Below are 20,181 nucleotides of genomic sequence, written 5' to 3'. Positions count from 1 at the left end.
ACATTATGTTACCGTAAATTCCAAAGAAACTTACGGTAACATAATTTTTTACAGTAACTTAGGGGGTTCCTGAGTGGCGCAGCAGTATAAGGTACTGCATCTCAATGCAAGAGGCATCACTGCAGTCCCTGGTTCAATTTTTTTTAACTTTTTTTTTCACACCTTTATTTAACCAGGTAAGCCAGTTGAGAACAAGTTTTAATTTACAACTGCGACCTGGCCAAGATAAAGCAAAGCAGTGCGACAAAAACACTGGGATTGGGAGTCCCATAGGGCAGCGCACAATTGGCCAGCGTAGTCTGGGTTTGGCCGGGGTAGGCCGTCACTGTAAATAAGAACTTGTTATTAACTAACTTGCCTAGTTAAATAAAGGTTAAATAAAACATTTGAAAAAAAAAAAACGTGCAGGTTATTATTGTTACCAATTTTATATTTTTTTTTTTACAGTGTACACTCTTAGAAAAAAAGGTGCTATCTAGAACCTTAAAGGGTTCTTCAGCTGTCCCCATAGGAGAACCCTTTGAAGAACCCTTTTTGGTTCCAGGTAGAACCATTCTGGGTTTGATGTAGAACCCTTTCTACAGAAGGTTCTACAGGTTCTACATGGAACTCAAAAGGGTTCTACCTGGAAAAAAAGGGTTATCCTATGGAGACAGCCGAAGAACCCTTTTGGAACCATTTTTTCTAATAGTATAGATAAAAGGTGATGTGAACTTCGTGTCCGAAACACAGGAAGTGGGAAAGTAGGCTCATGGCATGTGCTCAGTGTTGATCACATCCATGATGAATTTAATATCCTGGTATTTAACCATTGTTTTTAGCCATTGTTTAAAGTGGTTGTTTCATGAATTGAAAGTAGCACAAAGTGCCTGTTTCCATGTGTGTGACTGAAGTGAACTGACCATCCCCCTCACCCTCTCTCCCTTTGTCTGACAGAGGCACGTGACGCAGTCGGGGGGCAACCGCAAATTCAACTGCACCGAATGTGAAAAAGCATTTAAGTACAAGCACCACCTGAAGGAGCACCTACGCATCCACAGCGGTGAGTGGACCCCTCAGTGTGTGTGTGTGTGTGTGTGTGTGTGTGTGTGTGTGTGTGTGTGTGTGTGTGTGTGTGTGTGTGTGTGTGTGTGTGTGTGTGTGTATTTTGTGATGTGGAAAAAAGGTTGGGGTAATTGTAGACGTGAGTTTCTATTGGCCACACCATCCGCACCAATGTTTCTGCCTCCATCCAACAAATATTTATGTTTAGTAACTCTGTGTATTCATGTGTCCTTGATTGTATTTCGGAGCATTGTGCTTCGTCCTAATGTGACATAATTGTGTTTCTTTTGGAGGCTCCGGCCAACAACTAGAGAGTATTTCCCAATGGACCCATTATCCTCAGCCTTTAAGCGTCATTGAAATGCATTAGTCCCTTTTTCCCCGAGGAGATTGATTCATTTAGCTCTGTTGCTAATGGAGGTCATGTGTGTGTGTGTGTGTGTGTGTTGTCTGTGCATGGCCGTCTGTCTCTACAGGAGAGAAGCCGTACGAGTGCTCCAACTGTAAGAAGCGTTTCTCCCACTCGGGCTCCTACAGTTCCCACATCAGCAGTAAGAAGTGCATCAGCGTGATCTCAGCAGTCAACGGCCGCCCCCGGCCCAGCGCCAAGGCGTCCCAGTGCCCGTCCCCAGCCATGCCTGCCTCGCCCTCCTCCACCACACGCACACAGATCTGGGATAAACCTTTACAGGAGCAACTACCCCTCAATCAGATCAAGAGCGAGCCAGTGGACTATGAGTACAAGGCCATGGTGTTGTCTCCAGCAACGACGGGAGGAAACGGTCATGGAGGAGGGGTGTTAAACGGGGTTCCCTCAGCCCCCCTGCAGGGTGCGGTGCAGGCTGTGATGCTCCCCACCATGGGTCTGGTATCTCCCATCAGCATCAACCTGGCAGACCTGCAGAACATCTTGAAGGTGATTTGTAAACTTGTAATAGGACTAAAGTGTACTCTGTATTTAATAATTTAATTGTAGTTCAAATGCAACTTTTTTTTTAAGGGGGTAGATCAGCTTTAACATTGAGAACAGATTGTAGCTGCCATCAATGTAATTGTCTGCATCATCAGTTCAAATACAACTTACAATTCATAAATACTTGTCATGAGCTGCTTGTTGCTATTTGTACAATTATTTGTTGAACAATGAACAAACCATTATCATATTCATCTTGAAGGTGGCGGTGGATGGTAACATGATCAGACAGATGTTGGAGAACAATGCCAAGGCAGCGGGGACCGGCACAGGGGCGACGGGTGTTCCTCACCAGCAGCTCATCTCAGCCATCAGTCTGCCCATCATCGGTCAGGACGGCAACGCCACCAAGATCATCATCAACTACAGCCTCGATCCCAGCCAGACCCAGCTCACTGCCCAGAACCTGAAGAAGGAACCTCAGACCCTGGCTACAATGCCAGGCCAGCCCCAGGCTCAGCCCCCGACCGAGGCTGCCATAGAGCCCTGCAGCAAGGCCCAGCAGAGACTCCCAGAGGACCTGACACTCAGCAGGCCCCCCAGGAACAAAGAGGAGAAGATGGAAGAGAAAAACGAGAAGGAGGAGGGGGAGGAGACCACTAAGACCTGTCTGCTCTGTGACGACTGCCCCGGCGGTCTGGACGTGCTCCACGCACTCGAGCACTGTAAGAAAGCCTCAGGCATCAGGATCAATGGTGACAAATCAGAGTCGGCCATCGCCTCGTTACTGTCCGAGGGGGTCGGGAACCAGCCCAAGAACCTTCTGTCCCTCCTCAAGGCCTACTTCGCCTTAAACGCTGAGCCAACCAAGGAGGAGCTCAGCAAGATCTCAGATTCAGTCAGCCTGCCCACCGACGTGGTCAAGAAGTGGTTCGACAAGATGCAGAGCAGTCAGGTCTCACTAGGAGCTCCGACACCTCCGTCTGAGGAAGAGGGACCCTTGTCTGAGAGTCCTGGGGCCACAGTTGTGTCCCCTAAGGTAAGACCAGAGCAGGACACAGAGGGTCCCACCATGATGCAATCCGGCCCAGCCGAGGCCACTCCGGCTGAGGTTAACGGCTCCATGCGCTCCCCGGCCTCCCCCACACCACTAAACCTGACCGCCGGGGGGCCCGTCCCAGCCAAACCCTCCTCCTCGGACAGCATTGATGGCCCTCTGGACCTGTCATTACCAAAGCCCACCCGAGACGAGGCCGCAGCCACCGCCACTTACCACGCCGCTGTTTACTCCCATCAGGACGAACCCCTGAACTTGACGAAGACTTGCACAACAAAGATAGAACTTCCGCTCGCCAGCGCCTCTGGCCACCACGTGACTAGTCAACCTGTGTCCCTGTACACCGCTAGCCCACAAAGTGCCAACCCCATCAGTATCATGACCACTCAGCTGCCCAGCGGGACCATTTATGCCATCACTGACCAGGGCCGTGCGGGCATGCCCTGCCTCCGGGCAGTTACCACCAGTAACAACCAGACTATCCTCATCCCACAGCTGGCCTATACCTATACCACTACAGCTACAGCCAACAGCCCTGCAGGGACAGAGACACAGGAGAAGACCACACTGCAGGTCAATGGCATCAAGGTTGGTTAATCAATCAATCATTCAAATGTATTTATATAGCCCTTTTTCACAGCAACAGTTGTCACGTTGTGCTTTTCAGTAACCCAGCCACAGGCGGCTGGTGGCACCTTAATGTGGGAGGATGGGCTCAAATATGCTGGAATGGAATAAATGGAACGGTATCAAACACAGCCTCACGTTATAGAAACAGGAGATGGGCTCTTGCTCCTATTAGCCATTCCGGCTCGCAAAAGCCAAGGCTTGTGTAAGGCCGCTTACTTACTTTACTTTACCATGTTCTTGATACCGTTCCATTTACTCCATTCCAGACATTGTTATGAGCTGTCCTCCCCTCACCAGCCTCCTGTGAACCCAGCCTTGACCCCCCCCCAAGGACAAAGCAGCGGGACAGTTTACATTTACATTTTGGTCAATAACAAAGGCCTAGCAGATGCTCTTTTCAAGTCAGTTGCAAGAAAAGCATCTGCTGTGTCTGTATGACTACACATAGAAAAAAGGGTTCCAAAAGGTTTCTTTGGCTGTCCCCATAGGAGAACCCTTTTTGGTTCCAGGTAGAACCTTTTTGGTTCCAGGTAGAACTATTTTGGGTTCCATGAAGAACCCTCTGTGTAAAGGGTTCTACATGGAACTCAAAAGGGTTCTACCTGGAACCAAAAGGGTTCAACCTGGAATCAAAAAGGGTTCTCCAAAGGGTTCTCCTATGGGGACAGCCGAAGAACCCTTTTAGGTTCTAGATGGCACCTTTTTTTCTAAGATTGTACTATGGGAATTTGTTTGTCAGTTAGAGAGAAAACTACATGAAAACAGTCTGGCATGAGTGGTATTGCAGGTGCAATACTGAGAATCATGTTTTCTTGCTTAGTCTCCCTGAACAGCACGTTGCTGTTTGTTCCTCTCTGACTGACTTGGCTCATGTTTAATGAGGGAGGATTTACTGGAAGAATAGGAAGTTCTCAGTATAATCATCCCTCCTATATCTCATTCTACCTGTTTCATCTGCTTTGAGTAAAATAGTAAGGCCTAGGACAGATCCCTCCCTCAACACTTCAGCGTCTATAGGCCCTTTATGGCTTCAGTTCTCTTGGATCTGGCCCACTGCAATTTAGCCATACTAAGAAGGTTAAGCTCCACCTATTGAGCTGGAGATATGGGAACTGTCCTCAGTCTCAGCTGAATGAGTTTCTCTCCTGGAGCTCTGGGTGGAGGCGGTGGTATTTTGGCACCGCTGTCTTTGTCTCCTGTGATGAACTGTTTAGTTTCAGCGCTGGGAGGAGGGGGGTTAAAGGTGGACTGGAGTACTCAAGGGAGGAGTTCTAGCGCTCCTCTCTTCCCTCGCTCTTGGGTGAAAGACGGAGAGAGAGGTGGAATAAAATTAAATTGGGTTTCAAGCTATAGTATACTCCCAACACATTTATTGCGGCTCATGATATGTGAATGTTCAAAATGTGAAATTAGTTAAACTATTAGTGTCAAAATGTTTTAAAAATGTCTAACATGCAGCTATACAACAGAGGAAAAATCCCGGATGCATTATATACAGAAAGTGCCATTCTGAATTCTGCCAAAAAACTCTCATGCAGTAGTATTAGAAGTAAGAGCCAGGCCACTTAATGATCCATAATGATGGATAGAAGAGCCATCACTCCCCCAGCCCAGCACTGTGCTGCTGCTGTCACCGAGCCAGAAGACATGAGGCAGCACTTACTGTAGAGACCTATTGATTGGTAGGAATCTGTTTAAAGGCCCAGCCTCCTGTCTCACCATTGATTTTTTGTTGTTGTATTATGCTTTCCTGTTAAGTGGACTGGCATAGAGCATGCCTTGTTAAAAGCCCTCACTGTACGTATAGGTATTATATATCAGTTCCTTAACGATGCTGATGCTACTGTGCTGTACTTCCTCTCTCTCTCAGTGTCTCAGTGTTGAATACTCAGTTGTAGTATGCTTCCGGAATGGCACCTTATTCTCTATATTAGTGTTCTGACGATAACTGACGAGTTTGGTCTGCTTCGTGTTGTCATTGTTGCCATGGAAAAATTATTATGATACCGGTATCATCCACTACCTTTTGTAGTGCACTACTTTTGACCAGAGGTCACTATAGGCCCTGGTCAAAAGTAGTGCACTATAAAGGGAATAGGGTGCCATTTGGGACAAATCCATATGCAACCTACACCCAGGAAGGGATGGGCGCAGTAAAGGGTGTTTCTGAGGGGTTTTTACTCACCATTGATGAGTCATGATGATGGGGATGACTGGTTTTCAGGGTCAACACCAAGGTGGGATGATATCATCGTGATGGTCTTTTTCACTCAGCCAATAAAAAGTGTTACTAGCCGTTTGGTTCGGATGAGGTTATGGTACCTTGAGAGCTATAGAAAGAATGTGGTATTAGTCAGCCTACACCATCACTTCATGACATGCCGTAGCACTCACGTCTGTAGCCATGAAGTACTTTGAAAGGCTGCTCATGGCTCACATCAACACCATTATCCCAGAAACCTTAGACCCACTCCAATTTGCATACCGTCCCAACAGATCCACAGATGATACAATCTCTATTGCACTCCGCACTACCCTTTCCCACCTGGACAAAAGGAACACCTATGTGAGAATGCTATTCATTGACTACAGCTCAGCGTTCAACGCCATAGTGCCCTCAAAGCATATCAATAAGCTAAGGACCCTGGGACTAAACACCTCCCTCTGCAACTGGATCCTGGACTTCCTGACGGGCCGCCCCCAGGTGGTAAGGGTAGGCAACAACACATCCGCCACGCTGATCCTCAACACGGGGGCCCGTCGGGTGCGTGCTCAGCCCCTTCTGTACTCCCTGTTCACTCATGACTGCACAGCCAGGTACAACTCCAACACCATCATTAAGTTTGCCGATGACACAACAGTGGTAGGCCTGATCACCGACAATGACGAGACAGCCTATAGGGAGAAGGTAAGAGACCTGGCAGTGTGTTGCCAGGACAACAACCTCTCCCTCAATGTGATCAAGACAAAGGAGATGATTGTGGACTACAGGAAAAAGAGGACCGAGCACGCCCCCATTCTCATCGACGGGGCTGCAGTGGAGCAGGTTGAGAGCTTCAAGTTCCTTGATGTCCACATCACCAACAAACTAACATGGTCCAAGCACACCAAGACAGTCGTGAAGAGGGCACGACAAAACCTATTCCCCCTCAGGAGACTGAAAAGATTTGGTATGAGTCCTCAGATCCTCAAAAGGTCCTACAGCTGCACCATCGAAAGGATCATGACTGGTTGCATCACTGCCTGGTATGACAACTCCTCGGCCTCCGACCGCAAGGCACTAGAGAGGGTAGTGCGCATGGCCCAGTACATTACCGGTGCCAAGCTTCCTGCCATCCAGGACCTCTATACTATGTGATGTCAGAGGAAGGCCCTAATAATTGTCAAAGACTCCAGCCACCCTAGTCAGAGACTGTTCTTTCTGCTACCACACGGCAAGCGGTACCGGAGCACCAAGTCTAGGTCCAAGAGGCTTCTAAACAGCTTCTACTACCAAGCCATAAGACTCCTGAACACCTAATCAAATGACTACCCAGACTATTTGCATTGCCCCCCCCCCCCCCCCTCTTTTACACTGCTGCTACTCTCTGTTGTTATCATCTATGCATAGTTACTTTAATAACTCTACCCATATGTACATATTACCTCAACTAACCGGTGCCCCGCACATTGACTGTATATCTACCCCCTGTATATAGTCTCGCTATTGTTATTTTACTGCTGCTCTTTAATTACTTGTTACTTTTATTTCTTATTCTTATCCGTATTTAAAAACTTTTTTTTTACTGCATTGTTGGTTAGGGGCTCGTAAGTAAGCATTTCACTGTAAGGTCCTGTTGTATTTGGTGCATGCGACTAATAACATTTGATTTGATTTGTTTTCCTTGAGAAACAGAATGACAAACCAAAAAAACACGTCCACCAAATCACTTCCATCTCTAAATTGCCTGTATTATTGTCTTGCACATATTGTTAACCGTTATAATCCGGGAATGACACTTCATGACACTTCTCCTGGCCTCTCTATAACTGTATTACTGTAGTACTGTTACAATTGATACTTAAAAACAGTAAACATTATATTACATATATCCATACATATTAGATCTGACATAATACATTATAAATTATATATTCTCATGTATTGATATTTGTTGTTCAGGAGGAGCGTCAGGACACCAGCTCAGAGGGTGTGTCCACCATGGAAGAGCTGAACGACTCAGACTCCGCCCCTTCCAGGAAGAAAATGAGGAAAACGGAGAGTGGGATGTACGCCTGCGACCTGTGTGACAAGATCTTCCAGAAGAGCAGCTCTCTGCTCCGACATAAATACGAACACACAGGTACATCAGGGACTAGATCAATCAGACCTGGGTCATGTTCTTTAGGATGCAACATGCAGCGAATCGCTTTGCAACTGAAAAATAAAATGCTCACATAGTACCTCCCCATTTTAGACAGTTTTCTTCCATTTCATACCTCCTGAACATCAGCCTCACTGCACCTCCCCAGAGAGACCTCAGGAAAACATGAGGCGAAGTGAAACTGAAGGGGGAAATTTCAGAAATCACACACTGACTGCAATGTTGTTATACCAGTGTATATTGCAGAAGGGCGGTGGACACCACCATTCCAGCAACTATTACCCAATAAACACACACACGCACTCCACCAGAACTCCCCCTGCCAACCACATTACCTTCCGGTATGAAATGTTGAAGGGATGTTGCATCAGAGCTCTGTTAGTAATTTTAAATGAGAACATGGGTAGTGTTGTGGCCAAGCACAGGTCAACCCACTCTGAGGCGTTCTGTCTTTATGACTTTGATACCTGCCGTAGAACCACCGTTTTTACATCCAAATTCACTTTGTCCTGTTTTTGTGTTGCATTGTTTGCAATATTTACCATGGATACGTGATGATAAATAATATGGGTTTCACCGACCTTTGGCGCAATAATCAAAACCATTTCACGAGCACAACAGTCTGGGGAATTACAACAGTTTGACCTGTACTTTTCAAGGAGGGTGCAACTCCTGTTACAAGCCCATACGGTGTTACTCTGTGATTTCACTCAACAATAATCCTGAGCCTGAATGTTTTATCACTCTGTTTCAGATACCTTTTTATTGACTGTTTATTTTCTCCCCTGCTACAGGCAAGCGACCCCACGAGTGCGGTATCTGCAGGAAGGCCTTCAAACACAAGCACCACTTGATAGAACACATGCGTCTCCACTCTGGAGAGAAACCCTACCAGTGCGACAAGTGTGGCAAGCGCTTCTCTCACTCGGGCTCCTACTCCCAGCACATGAACCACCGTTACTCCTATTGCAAGAAAGAGGCGCAGGAAGGAAGTCAGGGAGGTATAGGGGAGGAGGTGCTGGAGGAGGAGATGGAGAGCCCTGTGGGGTTGGCCCTGGGCCTCGGAGGGGAGCAGCAGGAGCTGTCAGACAGCAGGCCCACCTCCTCCCACCTGGACTCTGACGAGCGAGGGAGCAGCACCAGGGAGGACGAGGAGGAGAGCGAGGAGGAGGGAGAGGAGGAGGACATGGAGACAGCGGCAGGGGAGGAGGTGGAGGGGGATCCGGACAGAGTTCTGGATATGGATGATATACAGGTGGTGCGGATAGGAGACGAGGGAGGGGACGAGGAGGAAGAGGAAGAGGCGGAGGGGGAGAAGGAAGATGACACTGGTCGAGAGGAGGGAGAGAATGAGGAAGAGCAGGGAGTGGAGAGAGTAGTGGTGGGGGGTGAAGGGGAGGAAGGAGAAGAAGAGGAGGGGGTAGTGGGGGTTGAAGTAAAGGAAGAGCAGGAGGAAGAGGAGGTTACAGGGAAAAAGGCAGACACAAGGCAAGAGGAGGTACAGGAGAACAGGGAGAAAGAGGAGGAACATGGAGGTGAGAAGGAACAGGCTGAGGAGCAGGTGGAGGAGAAGCTGTCTGAGAAGGAGGAGACAATGGACAAGGAAGAGTCAGGGTCGAGGGCGGCGGAGGAAAGTGAGGTCATGAAAGAGAATGAAGGTGAAACAAACAGGAACACTGTTTCAGAAGACAAGAACCAGACACCGACAGGAGAGAAAGGAGATCCGAATTAAAACAGGGAGGAACCAGACCCATGCTTCTTCCTTAATGAAATGGAAGGATCCTTTTTCCCCATGACATTGGGGGAGAGGATAGAGAGCTAAAGTTTGGATTGATCTGACGGACGCTGCATTTCAGTTCACTACTGTGTATGAATCCAGGTGTGCCTGAAAAAATACTAGTGGCTTTTTCCACAGGAGGAGAAACATTTTCAGTGTTAGAAAATGTATTTGTAAAAAACTAAAACACAAAGTTTAACAACAAAAAATGCATTATACGGACTTTGGAAGCTAGAGCCGACACGTTTTAGATAATGTTTTATTACTAAATCAACCTTGGGTCATTTCTTTTTATCAGTGTTACTAATTTTATCCCTCATATTTTAACCTTTAAAAACCTGTACAGTTAGGAGAGATTTCTATATCTTTTTATTGCCAATGAACAAAAAAATATCAGTATTTTATTAAGTTGGAGGAAAAAAGATCCTGTGCACTACAAGTGGCTTGGTTTACTTACGGCACTAACAGTTGTGTTGTCTACCCTTCAGTGTTATGGCACTAGACGTACAGTATACATCATCAGCATGTTAGCTGGTGATGTTAGCATACCTTTTGTTGTACATGGATTGTGAGCCTTAAAGAAGAAAATGATTGTGAGATGAGTTCATCCATGATGATATTCCAGTAGTTGATTACCTTATAGATGAAGAAGAAGACAAGGGGAGTATCGAAGGAGTCTGCATTGATACATTGTTCTAAAATGTTCTGTTCGTTCGGTTGTTCATTTCATCAATCGGTTATCATCAGTGTTACATGTACAGAATCAGATCAAGCAGAATAAGAAAGAAGAACAATCGTGAGATCATTTGCCCCCTGAATCATATTCCCACTCCCAGCCTTATGCAAAACAAAAAGACATGATGCGTATCAAAAGTGCCATTGAATACTGCTGTTTTTCCTTAGCAGCTGTTGTCAGGTTGTTTCGAGGCCTAGATTTGATAGCAGCTCAAACATGTCAACTCTTTCAGCCGATATCCTGTTGATTTTGGCTCACTACCACTAGTCCTGATGTTGTAGATTATAGCGTTACCATGAATTATAGTTTAGACATGAATTACATATTTGAGATAAAAGATCTGCCTCTTTTATAATCAGAGCAATCAAAGACTAAAAGGACTTACAATGCACATGTTTTAACGGAACGATGAAACATGATTTTGAAATATTTCCTGCCTTGAAATGTATAATTTTCCCCAGTCCAGTTCCAGTGCACTTGTTTAACACTTGTGAAACGCTCGTGCTCTCTTCAGGTAACAAAAGTAGGCAAATATGATCCCATAATGGTTATTCAGACAATATTTTTTACCTGTCAGTATTATTTTGTTGTTTTGTTGTTGGATTGTTCTGTATGTTCATGTTAAAATGTGTGTACTGTATGTTTTCAGAAAAGGCAGTATTTTTCCCATTCCCAATGATATGGGTTATCTGTTTAGTTATAGAAACATTTTATATTTATGTGTATTTTTTTTATTTTATATTTCTTTATAGTTATTTATTACACAATGTAGTGTACAATACTGTAGTTTGTATTAATACAATAATATATTTTAGTATGAAAATCATTTCAAATGTAAGCTGACTACAACAAAGGTGGGAACGAAAAAAAAAAGCTCTGGCATTTTGAAGTATGTTTTAGAATGAAAATACATCTAAAGTTGTCAACACACCCCACAAGCCTGAAATTGGAACATGTTACCTTTCTAAATCCATTCATTCTCATGTTAGAATTTACCTTTTGCCCACTTTAATATGAAGCTACTGAAACCTTTTGAGAACTAACTGTGTCTAATAGCATGAGTGTGCTGTTGTATTGAAGGATGACCCTTAACCATGAACCTGTCCTTTTGCCAAGCCAAAATAATATTGAAGTTTTTGTGTTTTATTTGTGCCAATTTGTTACTTTGTATGTATACTACGTCAAGGCCACAACTTCTTTTATATGTATTTGTTTTAATCCATGATCATTTTTATAGTGATAGTTTTTGTTTCTTTTTTTCTATGACTCCCCATCTCACAATAAAATACATCAACTACATCCCCCTGGTTTGATCATCTATTTCTTCATGTATTTGCTTGTGTAATAAAGCTTTAGGCCAGCAATCAATCCGATCGTGCTTGGAGACAATGCGGCTGTTAAAGTTTGCGGAGATCGTATTTCAGGTAAACACTGCAGATGTCGGCTCAATTGGAAATTACCTTTAAATGTCAAATGCACTATAGTGCGGTTTCGGATTGAATCCCGCCCTTAGGGACATAGGCAGAATTTACCGTGAATGCAGTCTCCGCAAACGGGGGAACAATGCCTTTAAATTTCAGTCGAGCAATAACGCGGATCTTCCTCAATACTTCTTGCGATACGGATTGAATCCAGCTCCTAATAAAACTCAGGATTCCCTTCTGGGGTGTATTCAGTGAGGTGAAACATTCAGACCGTTGCAAGCAGATAGAAATGTAATGAATAGAGCTAACATGATCCCCCTATTTACCTGACATGTACAGTATCTCACAAAAGGGAGTACACCCCTCACATTTTTGTAAATATTTGAGTATATCTTTTCATGTGACAACACTGAAGAAATGACACTTTGCTACAATGTAAAGTAGTGAGTGTACAGCTTGTATAACAGTGTAAATTTGCTGTCCCCTCAAAATAACTCAACACACAGCCTGTAACGGTTGTCGTCGGATAAAGCGGACCAAGACGCAGCGGGGAAATGTGCACTCATCTTCTTTTTTATTTAGTTGGCAAAGAAGGTGAACCAAAAATAAACACGTACACAAAAAGAAACAACGACGAATAACAGTCCTGTAAGGCTTGAAGCTATACACAGAAACATCTCCCACAAAACACTAATACAAACACATACCTATATATAGGACCCTCAATCAGAGGCAACTAAAAACACCTGCCTCCAATTGAGAGTCCAACACCCAATTACCTAGACATAGAAATACAAAACTAGAGAGAACATAGAAATACAAAAAACATAGAACATAACCCAAAACCCGGAAATACTAAATCAAACACCCTTCTAAACAAACCACCACCCCGAACCACAAAAACAAATACCCCCTGCCATGTCCTGACCAAACTACAATACAAATAACCCCTATTACTGGTCAGGACGTGACAGTACCCCCCCCCAAAGGTGCAGACCCCGGATGCACCTCACATAAATAAACAAATACCCCTGTCATGACGTTGGCCTCTTTTGGTACAGGGAGGACAGTTGACCCGCTCCCTTTTGCACCACCACCCAACCTACCTTCCCCCCAATCCACCCTGTGTGTAAAGGGTTGTAAAAACTCTACAATTCCAGGAGAGTCTCTGGCCACATGGCCCATAGAGAGACACAGGAAATTCTTCCAACTCATAGAATTGGAGAGCCAAGCGACATTTTGTGTTCTGGAGAAGGTATGGAAGATTGGTGAAGAATCCAGCTACGAACTGATCCGCTTGGTACAATTTTGTGATACTCAGAAGAGACAATATAGCCATATTACCATAAAACTGTTCATATAATAGCATCTTAATGGTTGTATAGAATGTATTAATAAGGATAAAACTTTTGTAAGACATTGAGATGCTATGTACTGATGTAATGTGATAGAATTGTATTTCTGTAACCAAGTCTAGCTCAGTCATGGGCACGCCCCCAGGGACCCATACAGGACCAGGCGTCATTTGACAAGCCTGTTCGATGGGCACTATAAAACACCCCTTGATTTACATTACCCCAGACCCGGCCTCCACTCCATTGCGAGTTGGCCCATAGGTTTGACCATCCAAGTACTCTACTGAAAGTGAACTATACCACGTGGTTAACTTTTAGACTATTGATACTGACAGAATAAGAACAAGTCTTTGATATTAATTATTAGTCTGCAGCTAAGTAAATTATATCATTGAACGCGAAGACCAACGAAACATCCATTCTACAACGACATTAATGAATGTCGCTTTGAAAGATCCTTTCTAACCGAGAGAGAGACTCTCCATCAGAACTACTCTCCAACAAGAATCAGAACGACACACTGAGCGTAAATATATATTGATTGCAATTGTTCCTGAATGAGTGAGCCTTCAATTGTCAATTTTTAATATTAATGAACTCTGTGTGCCACAGCTGACCTTTTATGATCCATTGTTCAACAGGCCGACCTGCCTGTTTAGCCCACAAGGGCACATTCCTCTACCAATCCTTTGTAACGATAATTACTGTTTGTATGTTTTCTGTTAATTACTTAGTGTAGTAAATAAATGATTTTAAGACAATTGATGTATGGATGATTTTAGTAAAGACTGGGTTCGTGCAGATACAACAATTTACGACGTTTGGAATGAGACTGGACTAGAGGTAAAATACACCATTTAAACCAGAAGATAATCGGCCTATACTATAATAGAATAGAATATTATAGTACAGGAAAGTTATATTAGGAAAATTATAGCTTTGTAATCTGAATATTCTCCTTGGTGCCCCGATCTCCTAGTTAATTACAATTAAACGATTAATCAATGTAATTGCGTGATAATAATTACAGGGAGCTAATTGATAAACATATCTTCAGTTTAATGGTACCCCCAAAGACACGACACCCCCCAAAACAAAAAAAATCCCCCTAAACTAAAGGGAGGGGAGCCACCTATACTGGAGGTGGCTCAGGTTCCGGTCTACTACCCCCACCCAACCTGTCCACCCCTGCAGAATACTCAGGGCTGCAGAGCGTCTCTGGGGGCTCCGGACTGTAGACCGACTCTAGCTCCAGACTGCAGGCAGACTCACTCGGTTCCGGACTGCAGGCAGACTCACTCGGTTCCGGACTGGACGCTGTTGCCTGATACTCTGGACTGGACACTGTTGCCGGATACTCTGGACTGGAAACTGTTGTCGGAAGCTCGAGACTGAGCTGACGCACTGGAAGCCTGGTGCGTGGGGCTGGTAGTGGAGCTGCCAGACTGGAGACACGCACTTTAAGGCTAGTGCGAGGAGCGGGAACAGGCTGAGTTGGACTGGGCTGACGTATTGGAGGCCTGGTGCGTGGTGCTGGTACTGGATATACCGGGCCGTGGAGAAGCACTGGCGGTCTCGATCGCACCTCCTGCACAACCCGTCCTGGCTGGATGGAACTAGTAGCCCTGTACGAGCGGAGTGCTAGTACAGGGCGAACTGGGCTGTGCAGGGGCCTGATGGTTGCCGTGCGTAGAGCGGGCGTAGGGTAGCCTGGACCTAGGAGGCGCACCGGTGGCCAGATGCGCTGCGCAGGCATCCTCCTACCAGGCTGGATGCCCACTCTAGCACGGCATTTGCAAGGGGTTGGGATCACTCGCACCAGACTGTGCGTGCGTATGGGCAAGATCGTGCGTACTTCCGCATACCTAGGCGCTCTCCACTCCATACGTCCTTCCCAAAAAGCACGGGGAGCTGGCTTAGGGCTCACCCTTGGCCTAGCCAAACTACCCATGTGCCCCCCCCAAAAAAATGATTGGGGGTGCCTCTCGTGCTTCTCCCTCAGCGCATACAAAGCCTCGTACCGACGCCTCTCCGCCTTGGCTGCCTCTATTTCCTCCCGTGGGCGACGGTATTCCCCAGCCTGATGCCAAGGTTCAGCCCCGTCCAAAATTTCCTCCCATGTCCAATTCCCCTGATAGTCCATATAATTGTTCCCTTGCTCCTTACCCCGCTGCTTGGTCCTTGGTTGGTGGGAGATTCTGTAACGGTTGTTGTCGGATAAAGCGGACCAAGACGCAGCAGGGAAATGTGCACTCATCTTCTTTTTTATTTAGTTGGCAAAGAAGGTGAACCAAAAATAAACACGTACACAAAAAGAAACAACGACGAATAACAGTCCTGTAAGGCTTGAAGCTATACACAGAAACATCTCCCACAAAACACTAATACAAACACATGCCTATAGAAGGATTACTATATCCTATCCCAGGTATTCCTTAAAGAGGTGGGGTTTCAGGTGTCTACGGAAGGTGGTGATTGACTCCGCTGTCCTGGCGTCGTGAGGGAGTTGTTCCACCATTGGGGTGCCAGGGCAGCGAACAGTTTTGACTGGGCTGAGCGGGAACTGTGCTTCCGCAGAGGTAGGGGGGCCAGCAGGCCAGAGGTGGATGAACGCAGTGCCCTTGTTTGGGTGTAGGGCCTGATCAGAGCCTGAAGGTACGGAGGTGCCGTTCCCCTCACAGCTCCGTAGGCAAGCACCATGGTCTTGTAGCAGATGTGAGCTTCAACTGGAAGCCAGTGGAGTGTGCGGAGGAGCGGGGTGACGTGAGAGAACTTGGGAAGGTTGAACACCAGACGGGCTGCGGCGTTCTGGATGAGTTGTAGGGGTTTAATGGCACAGGCAGGGAGCCCCGCCAACAGGGAGTTGCAGTAATCCAGACGGGAGATGACAAGTGCCTGGATTAGGACCTGCGCCACTTCCTGTGTAAGGCAGGGTCATACTCTGCGAATGTTGTATAGCATGAACCTCCAGGATCGGGTCACCGCCTTGATGTTAGCGGAGAACAACAGGGTGTTGTCCAGGGTCACGCCAAGGCTCTTAGCACTCTGGGAGGAGGACACAATGGAGTTGTCAACCGTGATGGCGAGATCATGGAACGGGCAGTCCTTCCCCGGGAGGAAGAGCAGCTCCGTCTTGCCGAGGTTCAGCTTGAGGTGGTGATCCGTCATCCACACTGATATGTCTGCCAGACATGCAGAGATGCGATTCGCCACCTGGTTATCAGAAGGGGGAAAGGAGAAGATTAATTGTGTGTCGTCTGCGTAGCAATGATAGGAGAGACCATGTGAGGATATGACAGAGCCAAGTGACTTGGTGTATAGCAAGAATAGGAGAGGGCCTAGAACTGAGCCCTGGGGGACACCAGTGGTGAGAGCACATGGTGCGGAGACGGATTCACGCCACCCACCTGGTAGGAGCGACCTGTCAGGTAGGACGCAATCCAAGAGTGAGCCGCGCCGGAGATACCCAACTCGGAGAGGGTGGAGAGGAGGATCTGATGGTTCACAGTATCAAAGGCAGCAGATAGGTCTAGAAGGATGAGAGCAGAGGAGAGAGAGTTAGCTTTAGCAGTGCGGAGAGCCTCCGTGACACAGAGAAGAGCAGTCCCAGTTGAATGACCAGCCTTGAAACCTAGTGTTACAAGGTCTCAGGTGTGAATGGGGAGCAGGTGTGTTAAATTTGGTGTCATCGCTCTCACACTCCCTCATACTGACTGGTCACTGGAAGTTCAACATGGAACCTCATGGCAAAGAACTCTTTGAGGATCTGAAAAAAATTATTGTTGCTCTACATAAAGATGGCCTGGGCTATAAGAAGATTGCCAAGACCCTGAAACTGAGCTGCAGCACGGTGGCCAAGACCATACAGCGGTTTAACAGGACAGGTTCCACTCAGAACAGGCCTCGCCATTGTCGACCAAAGAAGTTGAGTGCACGTGCTCAGCGTCATATCCAGAGGTTGTCTTTGGGAAATAGACGTATGAGTGCTGCCAGCATTGCTGCAGAGGTTGAAGGGGTGGGGGGTCAGCCTGTCAGTGCTCAGACCATACGCAGCACACTGCATCAAATTGGTCTGCATGGCTGTCGTCCCAGAAGGAAGCCTCTTCTAAAGATGATGCACAAGAAAGCCCGCAAACAGTTTGCTGAAGACAAGTAGACTAAGGACATGGATTACTGGAACCATGTCCTGTGGTCTGATGAGACCAAGATAAACTTATTTGGTTCAGATGGTGTCAAGCGTGTGTGGCGGCAACCAGGTGAGGAGTACAAAGACAAGTGTGTCTTGCCTACAGTCAAGCATGGTGGTGGGAGTGTCATGGTCTGGGGCTGCATTAGTGCTGCCGGTACTGGGGAGCTACAGTTCATTGAGGGAACCATGAATGCCAACATGTACTGTGACATACTGAAGCAGAGCATGATCCCCTCCCTTCGGAGACTGGGCCGCAGGGCAGTATTCCAACATGATAACGACCCCAAACACACCTCCAAGATGACCACTGCCTTGCTAAAGAAGCTGAGGGTAAAGGTGATGGACTGGCCAAGCATGTCTCCAGACCTAAACCCTATTGAGCATCTGTGGGGCATCCTCAAACGGAAGGTGGAGGAGTGCAAGGTCTCTAACATCCACCAGCTCCGTGATGTCGTCATGGAGGAGTGGAAGAGGACTCCAGTGGCAACCTGTGAAGCTCTGGTGAACTCCATGCCCAAGAGGGTTAAGGCAGTACTGGAAAATGATGGTGGCCACACAAAATATTGACACTGGGCCCAATTTGGATATTTTCACTTAGGGGTGTACTCACTTTTGTTGCCAGCGGTTTAGACATTAATGGCTGTGTGTTGTGTTATTTTGAGGGGACAGCAAATTTACACTGTTATACAAGCTGTACACTCACTACTTTACATTGTAGCAAAGTGTCATTTCTTCAGTGTTGTCACATGAAAAGATATACTCAAATATTTACAAAAATGTGAGGGGTGTACTCACTTTTGTGAGATACTGTATGTTCTAAACAATACATTTCTATCTGAACGTTGTGTAACGATGTGTGACATTACACCCTGCTGAACAGAGCCCAGACCAGCCCACCCAAGGTCATTTCTATTGATCCCGATCAGGTTTCCTTCAGGGAGAGGGAGGGTCCACCCTTAACATGAATTAGTAATGGTATGGACCCAAAATCTATAGTCTGATGAGGAGCTGAACATGATACAATACTCTAACGTCTGTTACTGTTACTCTTCTCCATCTCGGGACTGGAGAAGGGATCCTTTCTGAAGGGATTTTGGTGATTTGGTCCATGTCTAGATCCTCTACATCTTTCTCTATGGTAAAAATTGAGAGCAGGTGTGGGTGTGTTTGTGTGGGAGGGGATTCAACAATTCGCCAAGCCTCTCTTTGTCTATGTTGATAGTGGGTATGATGAATGTGGAAAAGAGAATGTGTGTGTGTGTGTGTGTGTGTGTGTGTGTGTGTGTGTGTGTGTGTGTGTGTGTGTGTGTGTGTGTGTGTGTGCCAGAGAAAGTAATCTGTCACATATTTGGCAGTGTTGATTGTGTTGAGTAGGTGGGGGAGGGAGGGAGGTGGAAGGAGTGCTAATGTCTAATAGTACCACACTACCGTAACATTATATACCAACCCTCACAATTTCACATGTGAAATTTTAACATTTTGTGAAATAAAATTTCACACGAAATTCCACACAAAATAATTATATGAAACCATGTTTTTGCAACATTTCAAATGAAGTTTCACCTGGATTTTCACATGATCACCTAACCTTTTACAAGTGGATTCTAATTTTCACACACGATTTCACAGATGATGCCCTGCAAACAAAAATGAGTCGTTAGGACACACACGCAAACAGTGTGTTTTCAACGTACATATATATTTTTGGTACTTCTACCCCTTTTTCATGATATACAATTGGTAGTTACAGTCTTGTCCCATCGCTGCATCTCCCATAAGGACTCAGGAGAGGCGAAGATCGAGAGCCACGTGTCCTCCGAAACACAACCCTGCCACTGCACGCTTCGCCCGGAAGCCAGCCACACCAATGTGTCAGAGGAAACACCGCACAACTGGCGACCAAAGTCAGCGTGCAGGCGCCCAGCCCGCCACAGGAGTCACTAGAGCGCGATGCGACAAGGAAATCCCAGCCGGCCAAACCCTCCCCTAACCCGGACAACGCTGGGCCAATTGTTCACAGCCTCATGGCTCTCCTGGACATAGCTGGCTGTGACACAGCCTGGGATCAAACCCAGGTCTGTAGTAACACCTCAAGCCCTGCGATGCAGTGCCTTAGGCTACTGCACCACTCAGTAGGCTATTTTTGACACACGTTAACATACATGATTACATTGTGTATGTTTATTTATACAGTAATTATTATTCAACATGTCGTCATCTTGGTTCAGTGCAATGTTCCCTCTAAGCTGCGTGCATGCTTAGCCGTGCACCTCCACCAGGACTGCCGCACAGAAGAAATGCCAGGCAGCACAGAGGTGCAAGAGATTGAACTTCACTGAGTTCGCCCAATGAGGTTGCACTATATAGATCAGGGGTGCAACTTTCATTGGGGACAGGGGGGACATGACCCTCCCACATTCTGAAATTGCATTTTTGTCCCCCCCAGTTTTATCATTGGCATGTGATACAAAACGAGGCAACGGTGTGCTTTAGGACTATGCGGACACCTCCGAGCGGTCGGGTATGCTGTAATAATAATTATGTCCCCCCCACTTCTAAAACCAAAGTTGCGCCCCTGATATAGATCAACATGTTTTCTATGATCTAGTCAACATTGTATCCGCCCCTCTTTAATGCAACAAACCAAAACAAACTGCAAGATTGAGTCAGTGATTTTGTTGTAGGCAGAGCC

At 46.3% G+C, this 20,181-nt stretch overlaps 1 protein-coding gene across 1 annotated transcript in view; it reads left to right on the top strand.

The window, feature by feature from the left end:
* The window catches only part of LOC106578557 (zinc finger E-box-binding homeobox 1), a 63,766-nt gene extending 51,946 nt beyond the window's left edge, over positions 1–11,820 (top strand). The window contains exons 5-9 of the mRNA XM_014157535.3: positions 937–1,042; positions 1,521–1,960; positions 2,220–3,602; positions 7,807–7,987; positions 8,803–11,820. Coding sequence (XP_014013010.3) covers positions 937–1,042; positions 1,521–1,960; positions 2,220–3,602; positions 7,807–7,987; positions 8,803–9,740 — 3,048 coding nt within the window. The 3' untranslated portion in view covers positions 9,741–11,820. The remainder of the gene's footprint in view (positions 1–936; positions 1,043–1,520; positions 1,961–2,219; positions 3,603–7,806; positions 7,988–8,802) is intronic.
* Positions 11,821–20,181: the final 8,361 nt, after the last annotated feature.

This window comes from Salmo salar, chromosome 19 (genome assembly GCF_965601325.2).
Source record: "Salmo salar chromosome 19, fSalSal1, whole genome shotgun sequence".
Lineage (NCBI taxonomy): Eukaryota > Metazoa > Chordata > Actinopteri > Salmoniformes > Salmonidae > Salmo > Salmo salar.
This window is presented reverse-complemented; position numbering and strand designations above follow the sequence as displayed.